Source organism: Triturus cristatus, chromosome 9 (assembly GCF_964204655.1).
Source record: "Triturus cristatus chromosome 9, aTriCri1.1, whole genome shotgun sequence".
Classification (NCBI taxonomy): domain Eukaryota; kingdom Metazoa; phylum Chordata; class Amphibia; order Caudata; family Salamandridae; genus Triturus; species Triturus cristatus.
Window position 1 is genome coordinate 301104552 of NC_140592.1, and position 25010 is coordinate 301129561.

General features: G+C 46.0%; 1 protein-coding gene across 1 annotated transcript in view; it reads left to right on the top strand.

Annotated features, from left to right (window-relative positions):
• The window catches only part of LOC146797775 (protein Smaug homolog 2-like), an 898446-nt gene that overhangs the window by 348819 nt on the left and 524617 nt on the right, over window positions 1–25010 (top strand). Inside the window, exon 7 of the mRNA XM_085627650.1 lies at window positions 17413–17531. Within this exon, the coding sequence (XP_085483776.1) occupies window positions 17413–17531 (119 nt within the window). The remainder of the gene's footprint in view (window positions 1–17412; window positions 17532–25010) is intronic.

Here is a 25010-nt window from a genome sequence, read left to right on the forward strand (position 1 = left end):
CCCTGTTTTGAAGAGTGAATATTTCTGACACACTGTCAGGCTATTAGGACAAAAGGTTTAGAAAAGGATAAAAACCCTGATGTCAGTGTGCAGGTGTGCACTTGTTTAGAACTCTGTGCTGTCACTTCCTGTTGTTTGACACCACCATGGAGTCCAATGGTGCCATCTGCAAGCACACAAGCTATTTATTGAAAAGCTTGGGACCCATTCTAATGCCTGGGGGAGTTCAGAAGGTGAGGAATCTATGGTTAGATAGATTCTCCAGTATTGCATTTTTCATCGATACACATGCTTGAATCATTCACCGTCGTAGCGATGGGAGTCTAACGGTACATTGTAAAGCATTGGAATTAGTATACATAGCTTACAATGGCGAAAAGATATTGATTTTTATAGCTTATCTACATCCTTTAAAAAAGAATGCACTCTTTAGAATACTCTCAACAGAAACCTCTTCCATCAGATTTTTGACCACACATCCTGTGACAGTTCAACTTGCATCCAGATTTGGTTTATCCAAATTACTGTTGCCGTCTTGGTATTCAACTACTGACACTGAAAGAAGAGGCTGCACTCAGAAGAACCTCACAAGGAGAATATCTACTGCCTTCACCCTGCCCACAAGGTAAAGGAATGCAAAATGTATTGAACCTTTTCTTCCAAAACTCTCAGATATAGAAGGGAGGCTGCTATGGCTCCAGGAACTTAAGGCTAAAACAGGTGTAATTTTTGAGGACAGTGAGGATTCTCTTTTCTCACGAGAAAAATCAAGAAAAAGAGACGGGTCACGACAGCGTCTCGAGGAGCACAGGAAAGCCTTTAAAAGGACGCACCATGGGTCTTCAAAAGGCACCTCTCCTAAAGAAAAAGGGAAAGACCTTCCTCTGAGGCAGTATCTGAGCCTACAACTCCATCTTCAACCCTGGCATTAAAGCCTACAAAATCCTCTTCAGAACCAGCCATGTTAACGGACAAACTGACAGTAATGTCAAATTCGTCAACAGCATGCATGCAACAAAAACGTCTACTTCTACGACCACCTAATCTTCCCAGCTCCGACAATGACAACTACATCGACAACATCCTAGTCGTCGACCACAATCTCATCGACTGCAACCATACCAAAGCCTTCAGTCACACCAACGTTTGTCCACAAGACCATTGATAGCGCAAACAGGGGAGAAGACATCTTCATCGTCTGAAGGCTAAGAAGCCACCCATGTTAATTCTGACACCGAATGTGACAACTGCATTGTTGGCTCTACCATTGACCGAGTCAACGAGGGATCACGCAGCAGAGGATATTTTGTGCCCAGAGCATACCTCTCCTAGCAAGGTGTCACCCTTGCCACCAAGCCAGTTATTGGACGCAGACGAGTCTGACGAAGATGATGATGGGCCCGTTGGGACGACTCATAGTCTATCGGAGCTTCATGTAAAGTACCAGGACAATGAGGATGAAGGAGACTATTATGAGCCTGCATTTCAGAGACAGCAATATATGAAATAGTTCCATCATGTTGCTTCTCCACTGCCTGAGACTATGGTTCAGATTCCCATAGCCCTTGTACAGGACCTACAGGGCATGTTGCAGGACTATTATAAACCTTTCCCTACACTGGCAGGGGCGCATAGTTACTAATGCATCCACCACCTCCTGCATGTAGATCATCACAGCCTATGCCACCACCTGCTACTCCCAGAATTATCCCAGTGTCAAACATTGCCATGCCTCATGGAGATGACCCATCAACCTCAGATGGTGGAGAGGAGATTGCTTCCTATACAATTTTAAAGAAAAATCTAGGAAAACTGTTAGAGCCGTCCCTATTGTAGATTTTATGTGGAAGGGAAGGAATTAAAATCAAAGTCCCTGAACACTCACCTGCATGTCTGGTTTGACATTCAAACCTTGACTCTTACTACGCAGGCTGCTCAGTGCCGGTCTATGAACCCGGCCACACCAATTTCAAAACAGTGACCAGGAAGGCAGACGCCTTGACAATATTGGGAAGCGGTTCTCAGTCATGTCGGGCACAACTGTCCGTGAAGCAAATTCACTAGCAATTTTGGCCAGATATTACAGCCAGATGTGGTTGGACATCGCCACACATCTAGATTTCTTGCCGGAAGACAACGAAGCAGAAGCAAAAGAATCCGCAGGAGGAGGAATGATCAGCGTCTGAGGTTGCGCTATGGACATATCCTCAATGGGTTTCCGACAGCTTGCAGGATCAGCGGTGCTTAGACATCGGGGTTTGCTTGAAACTAGTGTTTTGGCCTGAGGTACAAACAAAGTTTGGATATGCCCTACGATTGTGGCGCCTTGTTTGGCAAACACATCACTGACGCCTTAAAAGCGATCAACCATTAAGAATAATGGGGTAACCCAGTGACCCTCAGAACCTGGGTGTGTACATAGAACAAAAATATTGGTTCTGTTGGGAATACGCTTAGTTCCAATGACATTAAATGTGTTTAGAAAGCTATTGAAAATTGTACTTAATCACTTTTACACACACACATATAGAAATCATTAATTTGAAAAAACAAGGAGATGATTTTCCTTTTAAACTATATTTGAATCCACATAAATATTATTACAGTACAGGACTGACCAAAAAACATTTAAATCACAACATATATAGTGACCAACAGTGCATAGTAACAAAACAATCGACATACATAACATCAAGCTGAATATACACAAATTTAAACAAATATATGTATTTTCAAATGAAGTTGATCCAAAATAAATTGCATATGGCACCACAACATATATCTTCTATTTTTCAAATGGTGAAATTGCATGGATCAATCTGATGAACAACGTCGACGTTTCGACCCCTAGGATAGAAGATATATGTTGTGGTGCCATATGTGGATTCAAATATAGTTTAAAAGGAAAATCATCTCCTTGTTTTTTCAAATTAATGATTTCTATATGTGTGTGTGTAAAAGTGATTAAGTACAATTTTCAATAGCTTTCTAAACACATTTAATGTCATTGGAACTAAGCGTATTCCCAACAGAACCAATATTTTTGTTCTATTAAAAGCGATCAAGGCTGATACTGACACCGTAAAATCCATAGGCAACTTACAGTTCTGAAAAACACCTTATAGAGGGAAGAGGTACCTATTTCTATCTGGGATAAGCGGTATCAGTCATGCTAGCCCTTTCAGCAGCCCTTTCAGTCTACCTACCAGCAGCACCAACCATATCGAACACCACCACCAGCAGCAGCTTACTCCAAGCATCCACTAAGGAGAAAAGAAACTGCACCAATCAGACACTGGCAGGAAGCAGTCATGATATCACAGTGCTAGTTACGTCCCCTACAGCATATCAACCTTTGTATGCAAGAATTTCTAACTATTTCCATCAATGGCGGTAAATCACTACGGACAAATGGCTCCTGGATCTCATCACAAATGGCCATACCTTTGAGTTCACTCATATTCCGCCTACCACTCCACCAAAACTTGTGCTTCGGTCTCATCTCCATCTCCTTCGAAAGGAAGTGCTGGCTCTCCTAGCCATGGGTGCCATAGAAAATGTTCCACTCAGAAAGGAATGGGATTCTACTCCTTTTTTCCTAGTCATGAAATCAGGTGCGGAGTGCCCAATTCTGGATCTCAGGAAGCTGAACAGGTACCTGAAAAAGCAATATTTTCGTATGATCACCCTCCAGGAAATCCTGCATCACCTCAATCAGATTTCATTGCGAGCCAAGATCTGCAGAATGCCTATTTCCATATCCCTAGCCACCTGAAACATCGTACATTTCTCAGATTCACAGTAGCCAGCACTTGCTATCAATTCAGAGTGCTCCCATTTGGTGTCAGGTCCACTCCCTGGATTTTCATTAAATGTCTCGCCCCAGTAGTAGCCCATCTCAGAAAGAAAGCTCTCCAGGTATTTCCATCCCTCGACAACTGGTTAATAAAAACACGATCTGCCCAACAAGCATCAAAAGCTACACCACCATGCCTGCTGACGTTTCAGAGCCTGGGGCTTACAGTGATTTACCAAAAGTCTCTCCTCCACTTCAACAGGGATGAATTTTCTGGGAGAAACCCTAGATACATTACAAGACCAGGCATCCTTGTCAGCAGACACACAAAGGAATCTTATAACGCTGTCTCAGATTCTCTCAAAGTCAGTTCCTGTTTACCTTCTCAAATCGCTACTAGGCATGTCATCGACCATTCTCCTAGTGCTGTGTGCTCACCTAAGAAAGAGACCGTTCCAGGAGGAATTGGGCGCACAATGGGCTCAAGTGGAAGGCTCATTAGACAATATCGTTCAGCACATGCCACCTATGAAAAGCTCTTTCTTGGTGGATAAACTCCATTTTCTCTTATCGGGCCAACGTTCCTATATCCAGTTTCCAAAAACATCATTACAACAGACTCTTCTCGAAGCCTGGGAAGCCCATTGGCAGGATCTCCAAATAAAAGACAAATGGAGTTTAGCACAATAGAAAATGCACAATAATTTCTTGGAGCTCAGCACACTCACTTGCCCTCCAAGTTGTCTTGCCAAGTATACACGGATCATCGGTGTTGATACGAACAGACCCCACAACCAGTATGCTTTTCCTCAACAAATAAGGAGGTACAAGATCTCAGATTCTATCACAGGAGGCACAGGAAATATGGAGATGGGCATTAGCAGAGCAGAACATCTGCCAGGGGCCAGAAACAGTTTGGCATACACTTTAGGCTGAACAAGTTTAGAGCTGGTGCGAATGGGAGATAAATTAATCCATTCTGAACACCATATTCCAACGATGGGGCAAGCCCATTCTGGATCTCTTTGCATCTCAAGAGAACCGGAAATGCTGGTTTTGCGCAAGCTTTGGGACCATCAAAAATGGTTATGGGGCAATACGTTTTCGATAAGATTGATCTATGCTTACGCTTTTCTCCCGATCCCTCTCATTCCCAGGCTTCTCAAGAAAATGAGTCATTGCTCCATGATGGCCCAAACAACTTTGGTTCAGTGTTTCTACGGTTATCAGAGGGCAATCACATTCAACTGAAGACCCAAAAAAGATTTATTGTCAATGAACCACAAGCGGGCCCTTCATCTGAACCAGACTTCTCTGCACTTGTCGGCCTGGCTCCTAAATACCATGAGCTTCAACACTTCGATATTCCAGAGGACTGCAAGGATATCCTTGCAAATGTCACAGCTGATACTACGAACAAAACCTATAGCCTCAACTGGAAGTGTTTTTGCTTGTGGTGCCAAATCTCAAACATCCATCCTATTAGAACATCTCCAGAACAGGATTTGCCATACCTACTCCCTCTGGTCAGATCAGGCTTGGTGCATTCTTCCATTAAGGTGCACTTGGCAGCCATTTCAAGATATAAAAGAACTTCAGTATCTCCTTCTGTGGTCTAACAGACTAATCATATAATTCTCAAAAGTTTATTCTGAGTGTTCCCTTAGATAATGTCCCCTCCACCAACCTGGCAACGTAACACAGTACTATCACAGCTAATGAAGAACCCTTTCGAGCCTATTCACAGGCTGGAACTAAAATTCCTAACTTGGAAAGTGGCTTTGCTTTTAGCTCTCACAAGAGTGAGTGAGTTCCAGGCGCTCACAAGAAAGGAACCTTTCTTACAAATAAATACTGTGATTCTACGAACTAATTCTAAGTTCAAAACTAAAGTGCCAACAGATTTCCATACTATTGGACCTTTTGTGCTGAAGACTTTCTTCATGGATCCACAGACACCTGCTGAAAGAAATTTGCATCGCCTAGATATAATAAGATGCTTACGTTCTACTTGCATCGTACAAAGCATCTACGAACTTTGTGGAATATGGAAACCATAACAAGGGAGGTCAGGTTTCCAAGGCCAGCATAGCAAGATGGAGCTCAACAGCCATTCAATTCTGTCATTCTAAGGCTGGTAGACCTTTGAGGGAAAGGACTAAGGCACACTCTGCTAGGGCATTTTCTACAATAGTGGCCGTGTTTGCTGGAGTGCCTATCGAAAATGTATGCAGTGCTGCCACTTGGAAGAACAGGCCTACTTTCACCCTGCATTCTTTTCTCAATTCGGCACATCACAGTGATGCAGATGTGGCTCAAGCAGTACTTTTCCATCTTTTCCAATTAGGTAGCCTTATCTCATAAAAAGTCTGTCTGTACCCACCATCCACTATTGTCTTCTATAGCATAATTTTGCAACATATAATATGTAACTGCTCACTATTCTGATTCAAACATGTGAATCTATGAAAGATCCAATACTGGAGAAAATCTTTTACCTGTAACTCTCGTTCTCCCGTATTGGTACCTTTCCTAGATTCAAATGTGACGCACCCTCCTCCCTTTAGAGGCCATACGTCTTGGGCAGTGATGACTATTCCCACTAGTGCTTGATAATCTGAGAGAAGATGCCTCTGCTGGGTGTGTTTGAAAGAGTGCCATCACCTGATTGGCTGGAGTTCAGTTCTTTGAAAATTATAGCTCATCTGCATCTTTTAAAATGTAATTTTGCTATTGTAAGCTATATATACTACTTGCACTGCTTTAGAATGTACCATGGGACTCCCATCTCGATGACAGAACGATTCAACCATGTGATCTATGAAAGCCATCAATGCTGGAAAAACTAGAGTTACAGGTAAGTAACAAATGTTATACTCGCCAGCAAGTATGTTACCAAGGGTAAGTACCCTGTTCAAGAATTTAAAATGAGATTAGTTTATCAATATGAAGTACTAGATTTTGGTTAATGTAATTAACATAATGTTTCATACCTTTTTGTGTTGGCAGTAGGATGTTTAAAAATATTTTTCGCTTTTGTGCACATATGTCCTACGCTGCACAGATGTTATAACTAAGTTTTTTTTGTGAAAATTTGTATTAATCCAACAACGATTTTCTGTTATATTGCCAGGTATCTGCCTGTGCGATTGAGTCCATTGTTGAACGCTTCATGCCAAGTGCTCCTGCACCCTGCTTACAGCAGACAGCCAAACCTCATGCACCTCACATAAGAGCTCCCATAATGGTCTTTAATTACAACCAACTGCCTTGCCAACCATACAATCTGAACTAGCCCCCTTAACTTTATACAAATTGGAGAGCTTTGTGACCCCCATAAATGAACAGATGTGCAAGGTTGAATGTTCCTTAAAAACAATGGCCACTCCTCCCCTAACTTACTCAGTTTGTGAACATGATGGGTGAAAGTGAAGTGTTCGGACATAAGTGATTGAATCCTGATTACCATATGTAATAAATGGAACCCAGAGAACCCACTCCGTAATTAAGTCATGCATGTGCTGGTTGTTTCATAAAGCAGATTTTGCATTTAAACATTAAATATTTGGGGGAACCCTTTCCAATTAATTAATTATTTTAGAATATATATTTTGATAATGGATAACGCTTCCAAAAGCTGAGAATGGATGACGGACCACTGAGTGAATTAATTTCCAAGACAAGGCATGACATTGTCATTTACAAGAATGCAGATGTGGGAACCAAAGCAGTAGGAACACAAGATCTTTTTTATGAGATGTGCTAGGTTATGAATAGTCCTGATCCTGCCGATCTCTGATTTGAACCACAATGCTGGACCACTTATTTTGTGTTCGATATTGTGCGCTATGTACATAATGCTTTGAACTTAATATTTCTTACACTGCAACAGGAAAATCCCCCTGCAAAGTCTTTACCTGCTTAGTGATTGAACGCAGGTGGTGGAGTTTGAGAAGGAGAGAAATCATTGTCTTGGGAGCATGCCCGGTGGATAGCTACACTTTAAAAACAACTAGGCTTAATCAAGCAGTCCACTCCTTGCACATGAAGAGTATAGAGTGGTACAGTCTGGCCAAGCAGCCCAGGCCAAGCCACTCTGTTGGTTTTATCCCAAAGAGCTTTGAGACACACTGCTTTAAATATGTACAAGTTGATAAATTCTACATGTCGGGGATCACAACAAGGAGGCAATCAGGTGTGACTGAACCTGGTACCTTATCTTTCTGATAGAGACTTACAACCACAGATTCCTGACCCTTTGAATACTGCCTAGGCACCACAAGGTCTGGACCTTTTTTTTTTTTTCTTTTGCAGTGTCACTGTGCGCCAATAGGTGGCGCCCTGTTTCTGCACTGGCACAGTTTTGTTCCGGAAATAACGTGTGAAACGTATATAGGCACCACTACTGCGTGCTAATGCCAGTTCCTATCTTTCCACACCACCAGTCGTGGATCCGGAGCTACCTCTCCTCTCTTTGAGACACTTCACCTAAAATATATATGCTATGTGCAAGGGAAATGTCCCCATCCAAAACAAAAAGTTAAGGCCTTGTGAGGACTGTTACAAAGAAATGTCTGACAGATCCTCATCAGGTGTACCTGTGGTGTTTGGGGTCAACCCACAACTCTAAGGCCTGTGTTTTGGTGAGTTAATGAGTCTAAAGACCGTATGAGGACGCAAGGTCAAACTGTTGTCAAGCACCAGAAGAGACTGCAACAAGACTGGTACAAGTTGAGGGGTCTGTCCCAGTTATGTTCCCATTCCATAAGTCACAGGAGTCGTTCCAGAGTCTTGGGTTGTCACTCTCCAAGTCTTCACATGAATAAAAAAAAACATTAAAAAAATACAAGCGGTACTCTGCCCCTTCCAGCTACTCACATTCACTTGAGAAGCCTCATGGGCGTGTCTATACTCACTGTTAGTCCACCTTGGAGACCATAACATGTCCCTGCACATGCCAAGTTTCAGGGCCAACTGTGACACCGAGGAAAATCGAAGATTTTCTCAATGTCGGACTGAAACTCTTCAGATCCGTGCCAACTATCTCTGACCCGCCTTCGGGCCTCTTAGAAGCGGAGTCCTTCCATCTGGGATACCGCTGGCAGGTTACCCCTTGGTGCCAGTTGGACCTCTTTCGACCACACTAGATTTCTGTCTAAATAATACCCCTCGCTTGACTTGCCTCCTTCACAAGAAAGTCAACGTACAGTCCATTCCCTATTTAGTACAGATTCGGACAACAATTGTGATGATGATACCACGAAGAGAATAGGTATGATGACCTTCAATAAGCCAGTGGCCTTAACATTTCCCCTGACTGGGGAGTCTTTTCTCCCCACTGTGGAGAGTGCATCTTACACAATGGTCAAGTATAGGACTGACGAAGTTCTGGACCTGCATCTCTCCACCTTTGAGGTGAAAATCAATGTCTTGATGGAAGTGCTCCAACAGGGGCAAACACCTACTAAGCACACTCCTCCCCTTCAATGAGGCACCCTCAGATGCTTTTAGGGGACAAGGCCAAACTTTGGTCTGGCCCTCAGGCAATCACCAAGCTGAGACACCACTGCCCAGCCCCATTGACCTCTCATTTTTTTCTCCGCAGTTCTCACCTGAAAGGTTGGTGGTGCAGGCATCTGCCAGTCGGACAAACCCGAATAGCTTTCCTACTACTCCCTGCAATAGGGAGTCCAAGCACCTAGAAACCTTTGGGAAGAGTGTTTTCTCCCACCAGCTTGTCCCTCAAGTCTGTGAATGCTAGTTGCTTGCTGGGCCGCTATTCCGACCATCTTAGGGATTCGGTGGCTCAAGTCCCAGAAGATCTCTGACCTGTTCTAACCCAAGCCATACAGGATGGTTGTGATGTAGCCAAGTTCACAATTTGTTGTGAGTTGGCGCACCACCAATTCCATTGGGCCAGCCATTGGCACCAGCATCACCATTTGCCACCACTTCTGGCTGCGTTTAGTTGTTTTTCAGGCGATGCCCAATCGTCCCTCATGGTTATTGCCTTTGATGGAACTTGTCTGTTTGAGGACAAGGTAGATTCTGCTCTGCAGCGGTTCAAGAAATGCAGGGCCACTGCAGGCTCCCTGAGCAATTCTTCCCCAGTTCGCCAGGTGCATGAACCCTCCATTATCTTTCGCGGTCTCAGAGGTGTACCCAGTGCTTGCTGAAAATTAAGCCTCCGCAAGATGCCCAGCAGTTTTGCAGCGGATGCTGCATCAGCCACCACACCTTCGGCCAAGGTCAGCAAGCCACTGTCACTGCCCACCCCCTCCGTAGCCCTACCTTCCAAACCTCTTTAGGGTGCCCTTAGTGGAGCTTAGCCCCCTAGTTGGAGGTAGGATCCAACAACTCTTACCTGGTTGGCAGATGATAATGTTAGGTCAGTCCTGCAGATAATACAAAAGGTATACACATTGCCTTTTATTGCCACTTTGCTACACCTTCAACTGTCACCAGGACCATCTGTCTGTTTTATTGCAGGAAGTGCAAGCCCTTTTAGCCAAAGGGGCTTTTGAGGGGGTGCCTGCACCAGAGGGTTTATTGAGATGGTGTCTGCAACAGAAGTAGGTCAATGTTATTCCAGCTACTTCCTGGTGCCAAAGGACGACAGAGGCCTTTGTCCTATTGCAGACCTGCACCCTCTTGACGCCTTCCACCCGAAGGAACATTTCAACATTAAGCTAGCCCAGTTTTTGTCAACCCTCAACCATGGATACTGGGTGTTGGAGTTAAACCTGCAGAACCCCTATTTCCAAATACCAGTCCTGCAGGTTCATCAGCACTACCTGCGGTTCGTGGTGGGGCAGGAGCATTTTCAGTTCGCTGTTCTCCTCTTTGGCCTCACCCGTGCACCTCAATTAACCACAAAAGTGATGGCGGTTGTCGCTGCACACCTTTGGAAGTAGAGTCCCAGTCTTTCCCTATCTCAAGTGGCTGGTTAAGGTGGGCACACCCCAGGCCGTCATCAACTTCTCCAGACTACGTTAAACCTCCGGTCTTTTTTGGGGTTCACTGTCAACATTTCAGACACTCCCCTTCAACCGAGCCATTCTGGAAACTGGCTTTGTTCCTTTCCTTCGGAAAGGAGAGAGTCCAGGGCTATCAGTCTGTGATCCTGATCTTTGAGCCTCTTTTTTTACCTCAGTGATGTAAACTCTGAGGCTGCTGGGACTGATGTCACCCCTACATCCTACATCCTGCTGATCTGATAGACGTCTAGCCGCAGATTCCTTAACTTAGAATATCCCCAGGAGTCAGACTGGATCCAGAATACTTTTCCTGCAGCAGCACCTCTGCGTGCCGGGGGGCGGCACCATCCGGCTCCGCCCTGACGTTGTCCCCAGACATGTCAGTGGAGCTATATATGCCCCTGCCTGCACGCTGACATCAGTTTTCTTCTTTTCCATGTTTGAACGCGGATCCTGGGAAACCAGCAGCTCCTTGGCCTGGTTTTTGGACCCTCTCGACAGTGTGTGTCGGGGGGGGGGGGGGGGGTGTCTTGTGAAACCTGTGCACGTCAGATGTCTGGCACTGACCCGCACCTCATATGTATGTGCACCACGACTCCAAGGACTGTGACACAAAGTCCTTGAGGGAGCGGCGCATGAAATTGCTGGCCGAACGGCTGTCCTGTCCAGCTCCCTCCGGTCGTCGCTCTTATCTGGATCGGGCTTGTTCCAGAGGTTTCTCCACCGACCTCCATGTGACTCCAGGCAAGCGTTAGCACAGGCGTCGCTTACGGAGATCTCCTTCCACCCGTGCCGCTACAGGCCATTCCTCTCATAGTGAGCTGGTTAAAGGCGTACGGCGTCCTCTGTATCCACCCTTTCCAGGTGTTGGGGCAACACGTGCCCAAATGGAGGCCTATTCTAAGGCACTTAAGGCTTGTTTTCAGTCGGCCCCTCTCTCTGGTGCCTCTTCGGGCCCCACAGAGGTAGCAGGCACTGAGGCTGGGTTGTCTGCGGACGTTTCCTCGGCACCGGCTGTATGCGTCGACTCAGATTCCGGACCCGACGCCACGCCAACAAGCCAGGGCCCAGAGCACGGCCCTTCCTGTCGTTCAGCGCATAGCCCTGTAGGGCTCCCTGCGCTGACGTCTGAGGCGGCATGGGCCTCGGCGCTGGTGACGCCAGCCTCTGCACGGGCCTCTGCGACGCCGACCTCTGCGCCAGGTACTGCCACAGGCTCTGCGCCTTGGACTCTCTCTAGGGAGGTTGTTGGCATCCTGGTGACTCCACGGCGCCATTCAGCGTTGGTTCCGGCGTCAAGCCGGCTTCCCTTGGTGGATGATTCACCCCCTCCCCCGGTCTCCTCGGGCAGCTGTACGTCTCCCCCGCGGCGCCCGTTCACACCGGTGCTCCCATGTCCCATGTACGCTGCCTCCTGTGGATTCTGGGGCTTCCCTGGACTCCCTTGATCCAGGTGCCAGGGTGCAAGTTCCTTGTGTAGCCTGGCCTTCCAGTCAGTCTCTGCCTTCGCCACGCCTCATGTCCAGTGGTAGACTTAGCCTTCAACCGTCTCCTACTGACCATTTGTTATCTCCTACTCGGATGGCAATTGAGTCTAATGCTGCCTTCGCGCGAGCTATTCAGGGGGCGGCTGCTATGCTTGGCCTACAACCCCCTATGGTGCCTCTACTTTCCGATCCTTTATTGGATCTGCTCCATTTGGAGCCTGTTGAGGTAGGACCTTTGTTGCCCTTCGGGACTCGCTGTTTGACACCCTGCATGGCACTTGGTCCAGACCCTCTTCGGGATTGCCTGTAGACACCGCCCGGCACCAGGCGATCCTCTTTGTTTGTCTCTTCACCCGCTTGCTCAACGCCTAGTTGTTCAGGCAGCTTTTGATTTGCACTCTTCACACACTTTACCATTGGTACCTCCCACGAGAGATTCTCGGTGGCTGGATGATTGTGGCCACAGGCTTTTCGCCTCCGCTAGTGCAGGCCTCCGGGCTTTAAATACAGCCTGTGTTTTTGTACACGCATCTGCTGCTCTTTGGGACTCAGTTGCTCACCTTCTCCCCTCTATTCCAGAAGGGTCACATACAGAATTGCGCCACATTCTTCTGCATGGACGATGCATGGCGCAATTTTCCCTTCGGTCTTCCTTGGGCGCAACTGACTCTATGTAACGGGCCAGGCTCGCGTTGTGGCTTTACGTCGCCATGCTTGGCTGTGTGACAGTCGCTTCCATGATCATATTCGGGATGCCCTCAGGGATCTTCCGTTCAATGGAGTGGATCTTTTTGACTGCCATGCAGATTCGGCGGTCTTCTGTATTTTGTCCTGCCCGCGGTAACTGGTGGCAGTGTTCTCAGCGTTATTTCCGGGACCTGCCCTAATACTCAGGTTGGGTTTCTGTTAACGGCTGGTTAGCCATTTATTTCTCAGTTTGTTCGGCGCAGCCGGTTGGCTACTTCCTTTCTTTTCAATTCTCTGACTGTGTACTTAACCCAAGAGGACACCCATACTGGTTTGCCTTCCCCTATGTGGGGTATTTGATGACATTCGGTTCAACCGTTGCTCCTATGGTGTCCCGCAGTAGAGGTCCTGCTCGAAGTCCCTTGTCTCTTCCAACAGGATTCCTCGTCTGTCTGTATGGCATCGGGATCTGGTGTGGGTCCCGTGCCGTGTAATGTCTATCTCCAACGTCTGGTGCACCGCCTGGTTGTGGCAGTCCTTTTGCAAACGGCACCCTGTTTGCCGCTATGTGGCCTGATTCTTATTTCCGCTATGCGGCCTACTTATTATTGTTCCTTTTTGGTGCACCTGCACCTTCTGGTCCTCCAAACTACTGGGTTAGCAGAGTTTGTCTGTCTTACGTGGGGCCGCTTATCCTATAGCAGTGTCCTTGAACCCTGCTTTTTCCATATGGGGATTTCCAAGCTTTGCTTGAGGTTCATGCTGTACACTCTCCAATGGGTATCTTTTCCTCCTTTTATTCGGGGACCTTTACCTCTGGCCTCAGTTTTGACAGGGTTGTGCCTCGTTTTTCTCCCGCTCTGTCTTGCGGGGGACTCTCGTTGGGTCCCGTTTTCATTGTTTCAACGTTTTCCCTCCTGCACTTCTTCCGCCATTTCCTAAAGTGTTCGGCTCCCTTGGTGCCCTTTTTTAGGCTGCTGCCCTCTTGCAGTTTGGTGCCTCTGGGCAGCTCTGCTACCCTACACGAAGTCCTTGCGTCCGTCGTATAGATCCAGAGTCCAGACAACGTGCTTGGGTTCCTTCCTGTCTTCGCTCTGGTTGGTGAAGCCCCACTGCTTGTACTCTGCTTTCACATACAATGGCACCATCGCCCGGTCATGGCTTGTCTTCTACCTTCCGTGCTACCAGCATCTTGCACCATACATTGGCACTTATGTCGCTCCTGTCTTACTGGTGCCGGTTTCCACAGCTCTACTTTTCGCAGTTGTGCTCTTTAGGCTGGTATGCGAGGTCTCTGTCTTACTGGCTACCATCTCTCACGGCTTGGCTGCCATCTGCCTCTACAAAACTCGCCATATCTGGGATATGGTTTCTTCTCCATGCTGGTGCTTTCTGGGTTAGGGGCAACCTATTGCCTCTATTGTCCCACGTGCAGTTGCGGGTACAAGTTCCTCAGTGTTCTTTCACACTGTTTTCTTGAACGACCTGTGCTTGTTTAGGCTGTTGTCGCTGCTTCAGATCCTGGAGATCTTTCCCACTCTGTGTGGGTTCATCTCCCTCTTTCGAGTCCTTAACTTTCACTTAGCCTCAACCCACTTTCCATAACTGGCTTCTTTCCTGCTGTTTGTGACAGCTTCTATTGCCTTTGCCTCTCACTGCTTCCGCTCCCTTTAGTGCGTCATGCTCTGGTGGTTACCTGCGCTCTGTCCTCCTTATGATGTTAAGTCAACTTATGGACCCCTACATTTTCTACAACTTCTTGGGATTCAGTTGCAGACCCGACTCCTCTGTGGTTATGACTTTGGTATCTATACTAAGTTAAGTAATCTGTGGCTAGACGTCTCTATCAGATGACATCATTACTTACCTTCAGTAACGATGTATCTGGTAGAGACAGTCTAGCCGCAGATTCCTTAACGTCCTCCCCGTTCTGCGAGGACCTTTTCAGGTAGAGGCTTTTCTATACACGCCTCCCTTGGGGTGTCTTGCCCTTTTGCAAGGTGATATACTCTCACTCCAACACATACTGATTTGTTCTGTTCATAGATCCGATGTTCCTTCCAGTCCTTGGCCTGGATTGTAGGGTGTGAAATCCATTCATGCTTTTTCCCACCATCCCGCTTTCCCCGTCTGTTACCTTGTGGTCTTTGCCACCTCGGCGACCTTTCCTTCAGGTCTATTGGCTATGTACATTGTGGATCTTTGGGATTGCAAAGTCCCTTTCTGGTGACGTCTTGTGGTGATTCTCTTTAATCTAGTGTTCCGGACCTGTTCTCATTCACGGTTTTACTTTCAGGATGTGGACTTTTTATCCTCTCCCAGGCTGTTTTTCCACATCCTTGTCCCCCTTTAACGTTGCATGAGCCACTGCTCTCTCTCACTTGTCAGTTTCTTCTATTTTTCCATCATTTTTGCACACTGTTCTCATATTTTCACAGTTTTTTTGGTGATGGCTCCGCTTTCTGACTCGGAAAGGTTTCTCCAACGAAAACTGATGCCAGCGCACCGGGAGCGGCATATATAGCTCCACTGGCGTCATGTCCGGGGACAATGTCATGGCGGCGCCGGACGGCGCCGCACCCCGGTGCGCAGATGTGCTGCTGCAGGAAAAGTTTTCCGGATCCAGTCTGACGCCTGGGGATATTCCAAGGTAAGGAATCTGCGGTTAGACTTTGTTTCTACCAGATACATCGTTACCGAAGGTAAGTAACTCGTTCGTCAAGCACTCCAGATGGCATATGCAGGCTCTGCAATGGGATATAAGGTCTCAGTGCACCTACCTTAAAGGGGACCTTTCTAACCACGTCCAGATTTAGGAAGAGAATGCAAAAGATCGACAGTGGTGGTTATCGCACCACTATTCAGTCAGCAGCAGATCCCGCTCTCGGCACACTCAGAGCTGACATTGATGACCGATGCGCTACCTCTGGGTTGGCTGCCTTAGAGAGATGGAGATTAGAGGTCTCTAATCTCAAACAGAGGGCCAGTTCCCTATCAACATCCTGGAACTCTGGGCCATCCGCTTGGCGTTCAAAGCATTCCTTCTGTCCATCAAAGGGAGGCTGGTGCAAGTGCTCACGGACAACACCACAGCCATGAGGTATGGGAACAAACAGAACTCGGTCCTGGGCTGTGTGCCACGAGGCACTACGTCTCAGGACATGATTGCACCATCAAGGGATTTTCCTGTTGGTGAACCACATGAAAGGATCTTTGAATGCCAGGGCAGACGAGCTCAGCCAGTGACTCCTAGCAAATAAGTAGTGGTAATTGGGTAACTCCAAATCATAATATAGCTTCTTAACCCTTAACAGAGAGAAGAGGACTATCACAGGGGCTAAGACCTGAGAAGGGATGGATCAACAGAGAAAAAAAAAAAACACTCATAGGAGTCGAATATCTTTGACCTGTAGGTTGTCAAAGTTCAAGGGCTTCTTCATTCAAAGAACATCTTAAATATTCAACTGAAAAAGCTACAGTATTAAAGCAGGCACGATCACCAAACAAAATGCACCACTTAAACACTGTAAGTTAAATCAAATTCAAATTCTTGAGTAGTTTTATGTTTTCACAACAGATTCACTTTTATTTTGCGGTAATTTTTACACTTAAAAATCAAAGTTTTCCAGAACAGCCGGAACAGCCGACGCGTTTCGTCCACCAAAGGACTTCTTCAGGGCTGTAACAGATATATACAAAAACGTATTGAAAACTTTGTTTTGACAAAAGGACAAGACACTTCTAAGCATTATATTGTAATGTCTACTTGTGTCTTGTCCTTTTGTCAAAACAAAGTTTTCAATACGTTTTTGTATATATCTGTTACAGCCCTGAAGAAGTCCTTTGGTGGCTGTTCTGGAAAACTTTGATTTTTAAGTGTAAAAATTACCGCAAAATAAAAGTGAATCTGTTGTGAAAACATAAAACTACTCAAGAATTTGAATTTGATTTAACTTAGTGTTTAAGTGGTGCATTTGGTTTGGTGATCGTACATGTATTTTCCAGTTCTTGGAACGACATTGTGCTGGCGGGTGTCTACCAAGCTTGCACACTTGCGGTGATTGGATTATATCACCATAACTGACATTGAGTAATTTTCAAATCCGGTGCTGTTCTAGAGGGCCACCGCTAGCTTTGTGTTTGGTAGTATTAAAGCAGGCATTGAGTGATTTTAAGTCTTAACCAAAAGTTGCACAACTTGCATACCACTGATAATTTTTCATCAGCACACTTCCTAGCCATTGTGTTATGGAAACATGTCACCCCCACGACCCTTTTCGCAATGCTCTATCAACTTTTCAATATGTTTATTTTTGACCCTTAAGTGTTGAGAATATACAAATCCTTTCTGTGAATATGTTCATGTCCATGGTAGACTAACTGTTGTGTGGCGTTTTGTGTCCTGTCTCTGCTCAGTACTGCAGTAGATTGCTAAGTCTTAAAATATTTTATTTGATTTCTACAGGCATTCACAGAAACCCAGAAGAAGAGGCTGCTGTCATGGAAGCAGCAGGTGCTGAAGTTACTGCGAACGTTGCCCCGTAAGGCGATGCTGGAAATGCAGGGGTACCAACAGCAGAAGGGGTAGGTATCTGCACACTTGCCTGTTTTTTGCACATTGGGCTGTGAGCAGCAGTTTGCATGTTCCTATTCACCCTGTGTTAATTTTATAAAATTATATTCATAGTATATGTTGGTAGATACACATGCTATGCATACTTCTGCCTTCTAGTGTTGGGCCCGGACTCTGCAAGTTGTTTTTCTCGAGGAATTTTCATTGTCTGCATTGCATCTCCTCCTGAGCTCTGGGTGAATCCAGGCATTACTACTTTTCCATCAAAATCGGCTTTGAAAAAGCTCTATTTAAGGACATTAGAGGCCAAAGCTCCATGTAGAACAGAGCTTCCTAGAACATCCTGAGAATTCCTGGATGTTAAGGACCAGATAGGATATGAGGCTTATTGGGATCAAGTGACCGTTCCAAGTGACAGAAAATTGTATCTTCAATTCAGAGCAGAGATTCTCCCTTTGAGGGCTTTCACAAAGCGTTTACTGCAGAGGCCATTTTCTCCGGTCCCCACTGCTCTATTATGATTGAGTGCGTGTCCCATGTCATTTTTGCCTGTCCCACGTACGCATGACTCAACAGACATTGTTTAGCCCCTGTTTGTAGACAATAAGGCCAGCACAGTCATCAAGCTGCTCTCGGTATTTTGAGGACAGACTCTAGTTTATCACTTGCTATCCCTGTTGCTAAGTTTCTTGGGGCTATGTGGATATTACTCGGAAAGAGGTTTATCTTCATAATGCAGTCGATAGCCCATTTGATTGTAGTTGGTACCTAGAAGTGTTAATAGGGCTATTTAAAATAATACCATTGGTTTAAAAAAAAAAAAAAAAAGAGTACTATAAATGATATATTTTTTTATTTATTTAATATTTGTATGGTATTTGTTTTATGGGCACATTTGTGGGCCTTGGACGAAATAAAGTGTATTGAATTGGAAATGCAGGGGTACCAACAGCAGAAGGGGTAGGTATCTGCACACTTAATTATTTTTGGCACATTGAGCTGTGAGAGCATCAGTTTGCATTTTCCTAGTCATCCAGTGTTCAATTTATAACATTGTATTTGTAGCATGTGTTCGCTATAGATACACATGCTATGCATACTCCTGCCTTCTAGTATTGGGCCCGGACTCTGCAAGTTGTTTTTCTCGAGGAATTTGTATGGTTGGCTTAGTAAATCATATTCTCCTCGGCAATGCCCATGTTCAACGGCTCCTTTGTTCTATCGTTTTTTCCCCCACCATAAGGCTCAGATGCACTGCATCAGAGCTGTTCAGGTTTCGATACACGGCCCATGGAGAAAAATAAGAGCAACCTACACGGTTTGGAATAGAATATGGCGGACGTCCACACCAGTCAAGAATGTCTGTCTCCAGGTGATGGAGACGAAAAAAAAGTATTTAGCAGGTGCCCTCGGTGTAAACAAAATACACTAACACGGACACTCGTCAACTGTATAACTTGTGCTTATCACCTGAGCACAAGGAACAAAAGTGTGCAGTGTGTAACTTATTTATAAACAAAAAGATGCTGTGGAATAGAAGAGATTGGTGCCTACCAAACAATACGGAGATGGAGGCCAAGGCAGAGTTCTCCCACAATGAATTGCGAAGAGATAGACACCAAAACAGCAACATAAGGTGGGGTTGTGATTGCGAGTCCCCACTATGTTCGCCTCCGAAGAGGCTCAGGTCGACACTGCAAGCATGCCTCGGAGCCGAGAAGGGACAAGAACGTTCTTGATCCCAATTGGGCAACAAGGCTGAAAAACCGGGATGGCCACAACATGGGCACCAAAGCATAAATCAACATCGAAGAATGTTTTGGCACCGATAAAGGTCAAACAGGTTTCCATGCCAGACCAGCCATCGGATCGAAGAAGCGCTCTCTAGCCATTCAGACTCCAAAAAAGCATTGAATCGGAGAAAGGAGAAGGATCCTGAGCAAGCTTCTATATCAAAGAAAAGCCATGTTTCCGTGACAGCCAGTGGCACCTTCCACAGCCCTACCACCGGCGACTGGAAAATACAAGACACATACCCAAATACATGAGGAACAGGGCAATGTGTTTGAAGGGCTGAGTACATATATGCAAAAAAATAAAGATTCTAAAAAACGGCAGGCACAACACATAGAAATCCCACAGCTCTCACCAAAAAGAATTGCCACAGAACATAGGGCCACAAGCAACATAAGATTCAGTCCACCATAATCCCCAGAAACACGATCACTCTCACCAACGTGGGAAGAGTTATAGGATAGGATATACCTCAATAGCAGAACGCTGATGATTTACATGAAAACCCTCAGCACAGACCCATAGGATGATTATGATGTGGTTCTTTCTACGTGATGCTGATATCGATCTTCCAGTCCTATTAAAAGCATCACCGCCAGATGACACATTATCCTATCAGTGTTATCCAGAGGGCTGCAGAATACCACAAACTTTTTATGCTCACCACAGAGGAAGAATCTGATTTTTTGGTTGTAAGACTATCACGCACAGAATGCACAGTGCAATGCCTTCCTACATAGGCTCCATATCGCAGGTTTCCTAAGCCATATTAAAAGCCACCATAAAATCCTGGGTACTTGCTCCACGCATTGAAAGAAAATGCAGGCCTTCACCAACAGACCCAATATATACAAGGGGCCACCCACCAGCTGTCTCCTTAGTGGTCACAACTGGAGAGGGACCACCTCCTGAAAAGGAGAGTAAGTCGATCGACGCTGCAGTCAAAAGGGTAGCTACAGGGCACGCAAACCACTAGAAAATTGTTAACTCGGTCAAATTATTATCTCGTTATAATAGAGCAACATGGGATGAGATGCAAGAACTAGTGCAACATCTCCCAGATGATTACAAAAACTAAGAGGAGTTAGTAAATGAGGCAGACAAATTTCCAACGGTGACATTAGATGTGCACTAGATAGTGCAGACTAGATTATGCGGACACTGCTGCAAGAGGCATCAGCAGTTCAATAATGCTGTGTAGATATGCAAGGCTACGCATATCTGGATTTAAGCCTCAGGTGCAACATAACATTCTAAACATTCCATTCGATGGGGAACATCTTTGGCCCAGAATTAGATATCAAGCTAAAGAAAATCACCTACCCATAGACTACAACAACAGTACCACCAACAAACAGGATGAGGGTACTACAGAGGTGGCTACAGGAATAGAGGAAGAGGTAAAGGCACACCCACTAGAAGAGCCTCTACACCTAAAAAATGACTTCCCAACACTCTGCACACACCCCCCCCCCCCCCCCCCCCCCCCCTCCGATCGCAAAACACCTGTCTGGGGAAGGCTACAACCGTTCCATCAATTGTAGCCAGACGTAACATCAGACCATTGGGTAATACAATTCTCCAGTATTGGGGTGTCTTTGATAGATTCACATGCTTGAATCATTCCCTGTCGTCAAAGTGGGAGTCCCATGGTACATAAAATAGCAATATATATCCATAGTATAACAATAGCATAGCAAAAAAAAATCCATAGGAAGTATTGTAACATAGAAATCAATAGGAATAAACATGTCACGTTAATAACTCGTCCCAAGTCATTAGATATAGTCCAAACTCCAGCCAATCAGGCGACAGCACCCTCTAGAACCTTCTCCCCAGAGGCTGACCCTCAGATTTTGTACTGCACGTCTTGTGAAGGGAGTCTCCCTGAGCTCTGCTCAGTACCTAAACTTTTTCTTCAGGAATTCCTCAGAACATCTTCACTACAATGTCTACTACAAAGAGGTCACTCTTAAGACACTGAGTCTTGTGGAAAACTCTGACTTCATTCTGAGGACCCACACAAAAAGTGTATTTATGGCCTTCACCCTGACAATCTGGTGAGAGATTGTAAAATATGCAGGACTTTTCCTCAAAAGAGAGGGACGTCTTCTGTGGCTACAGAAGCTCATGAAAAAGGGTAACCCCCTGTCAGATGTTGAGTGATTCCTCTCTCTGGACAGTTGCCTCAAAGAAAAGAGCTGGCCAGGTTAAGATGGCATCTCCTAAGGCCAAGGTGCTGAAGAAACATCACACTTCTAAGCGTGCCAGCCTTCCTCATCAAAAGGGGCTCCTGCTCTGCCTAAGGATCAGTCTCCACCCCCTACGCCTCCGAGATCTAAGTTTCAAGCGTCTAAATCTCTGCCTGAGAGTCTTTTGCCTCAGAAAATTGGCATCTCGTTGACTAGCTCGTCGTCGATTCCTCCGTCGACTAAGTCCTCCGTCATCACAACTACGACGACGACTGCCACCTTCTCTGCGCCTCAACCTACAATGGCGTCTTCTCCGTCGATGCTTGTGACGGTGAGGCCTTATTCATCTACCGCCTCCCTCTCTTCGTCGATGCCCTCCAAGGATCAGCCTGCCTCGTCGACTGCTGCCTTGTCGACGGCACTGAAACCTTTGCAGACAGAGCTTCAACTGTCTCTCGTCGACAGCTGCAGCTTCGTTGGCGGAATCTTTGGTTTCACCCCCAGGTTTGATGCCTCTGGTCCCTTTGAAGCCTTCAGCAGCTCTTTTGCCACCTTCAGAACCGAAGAATGTTCCCGTGCTTTAACGTAGACAGTCTTCCATGGATCTTTTACCAGTTCGAGCATCTCCTAATCTTCCAGTGGAACTGTTTGATTATGGGGCTGATGAGGATTCAGAGAAGGATGATAGTTTTCTGTGAAGTTGGCCTGGCATATGCTTGTCACTAGTTATAGTGGCTGCCTTGCACCAGTCCAATTCGACTCTTAAGGTGATAGGTTTGAAGACAACCTTTAAAGAAAGCTATCCTAGTGGTAGCTGTGGAGAGCAGCCTTCAGGCTAAGTCTTGAAGGAGTGTTAAGCTTATTGTTTTACCATAGATACCCTCTTGAATAACCAAATGAAAGAGTAGTCCACACAGGTGTATGTATATATATATATTACCTACTGGCGGTCGCCAGTAGGTAGTTATAGTTAGGACCCTGTTTCCATAGGAAAACCGCAACATTCTATTTGGAATAACTTTGGCGCCGGTCGACGAATCCTCACGAAATTTTCAAAACTAATGGGGCGCTACGCTCCGCTCCTACCCTGAAAGTCTCGGGGGGATTCGTCAAGCGGGGGCTGAGAAAAAAGGGGGGTCCCAAAACGCGTTTTTCCCATGCATTTTTCCATAGGACCTTTAGACACAGCTACAGCCCGAACGGCTGAACAGAGTTACTTGAAATTTGGCAGAGAGGTAGTCCTCAGGTCAAGGAAGTGCCTTTTGTAGGTCTGGTGTAAATCTGTTCAGTAGTTCCTGAGAAAATAGCATTTAAATCAATATATATATCTGTGGCAGCTTACGGTGTGCTTACGGTAAGCTTACCGTACGCGTACGGTGCCGTGCGCGAGCGCGAATCTGATTGGCTGTTAGATCTTAGTAAACATTCCAATCGGTCGAAACCAGGAAGCGGCGGCCGCCATTTTCTCTCTCGCACTCTGAGGGGGGGTTAAAAAACAAAGGCCAAAAACATGTAAAGGGGCTGTTTAGACAGCTCCTAAGCACCTAGCCATGTTGAGGGAGTCCTCAAAGACCCCCCCAAGGCCAAAAACCGAATTTTAATTTTTTCGATAATTTCGCCGATTACGCTTACCGTACGCGTACGGTAAAAATTAATAAAAAAAAAATATCCATACTCTCCCCACCCCATGTGCAAATGGTGCCCGAAGGGCACCATTTAAGCATGGCATATCAAGGTTGTTAAAAATTAAAATATTACCTTTCACAACGAAGCGCATCATATGTCCTCCATGTGCGCACGGTGCGCGAAGCGCATCGTGCGTACATGGCCCATGTAGCGTAACGTGGGTGCGCGTAGCGCACCGCGTGCCCACCGTGCGTGCACGGCACTAACTGCGTAAAGTGGGCGCGCGGTGCGCGAAGCGCACCGCGTGCTCACTGTGCGCACACAGTGCGCGAAGCGCACCGTGCGCGCACGGAACGAACTGCGTTAAGTGGGCGCGCACGCCACGAATGGCGTAAAGTAACTTAGCATTTAAAAAACCGTACAAATTCACTGAAAAAACCATAGGTTTCACACATGTTAGTTAGCTGGAAATTTTACTGATAAAAAACCAATGAAATTCCCCCGTTATAGTTAGTGCAGGCAACTATAACTCACGCGACCGCAATCTTCTGCTGATGCTAATACTGTATTTAGACACTTATTTGCCCATGTCTTCTTCCATTAAATTTTAGCTATACATATATTACAAATATTTTTTTTTCATAAAGACATATGTCATCAGCAGAGGATTGCGGTCGCGTGAGTTATAGTTGCCTGCACTAACTATAACGGGGGAATTTCATTGGTTTTTTATCAGTAAAATTTCCAGCTAACTATAACCTGTGTGAAACCTATGGTTTTTTCACTGAAAAAAAAAAAAATATATATATATATATATATATATATATATATATATAATATATAATATATAATATATAATATATAATTTATTCTAGGAATAACCCCACTAGTCTCTTTATGAGGCTAGAGGTGAAGATACAATTCAAACAAGCATTGATAGTTACAATAAATAGCACTGGAATCACAAGGCCCCAGGGGGGGACCAAACCATATATTTCAAAAAGTGGTATAAGAACCACGACAATTCTACAGACAATGCCTAGGGCATTTAGGGTCGCTGGCCCCTTGTGAAACCACCCAAGGTAATGAGGAAGGGGACCCACGGGAGACGCGTGCAGTGACTAAAGTTACTGTCGGGATCTCTATTATAGCCTATGGAGAATGTCGCGGTTGAATTTTACAAGTTTAAAAACACTTCTAGCAGGAGTTCAACACTTTAGAGTTAAGCTTTTGAAGGGCCCACACCCACGAGAGTACCGAGGTACCACTGTTACCTGCCCCAGGGAAGCCGGGTGCATAGGTCGTTTTCGATGTCGGGAGGCGGGCTGATTTCAATGGCAAAACGTGAAGAGCTGCTGCTAGCCAAAAGCGTTGTCGTGAAGAATGAAAATGTAGATCTTGTAGAGAAGGACCTGAAAGCAGAGGGGACAGAGTCTGGGTCACGGCACAGTGACCAGGGGGCACAAGAGAAGGAGCCCTTCAATGTCGGGTGCTTCCAGGTGGAAGAGGTGTAGCTTGGATCGCCGGCCACGGGGTCCAGGAGGCTTCAAGGAAGGCCAGCTTCGGGAGGGCGACTGTCCCACGAAGGATGAGGGTCGCTGCGGTGTTAGTGTCCGGATTGGATCCACTAAGCCTTGGCAACCGCAACCCACGCAAGAAACACAAAGCAGCTACTGGTGCAGACCCACGAGGTCTGAGCGAAGTCTCCAGCGAGGAGACTGAAGAGCAGGCCTGGAGCAACCAGGGGAACTCTTGGAATCGAAGATTGACCTCCGCTGGGGCCCACAAGTCGAGAGACAAGAGACCGCGGGAGGCAGCAATTTGGCGTGAGTAAAGGTGTGCCCACGGGTTGCCGGAGCGGGCTAGGGCGTCTATCTT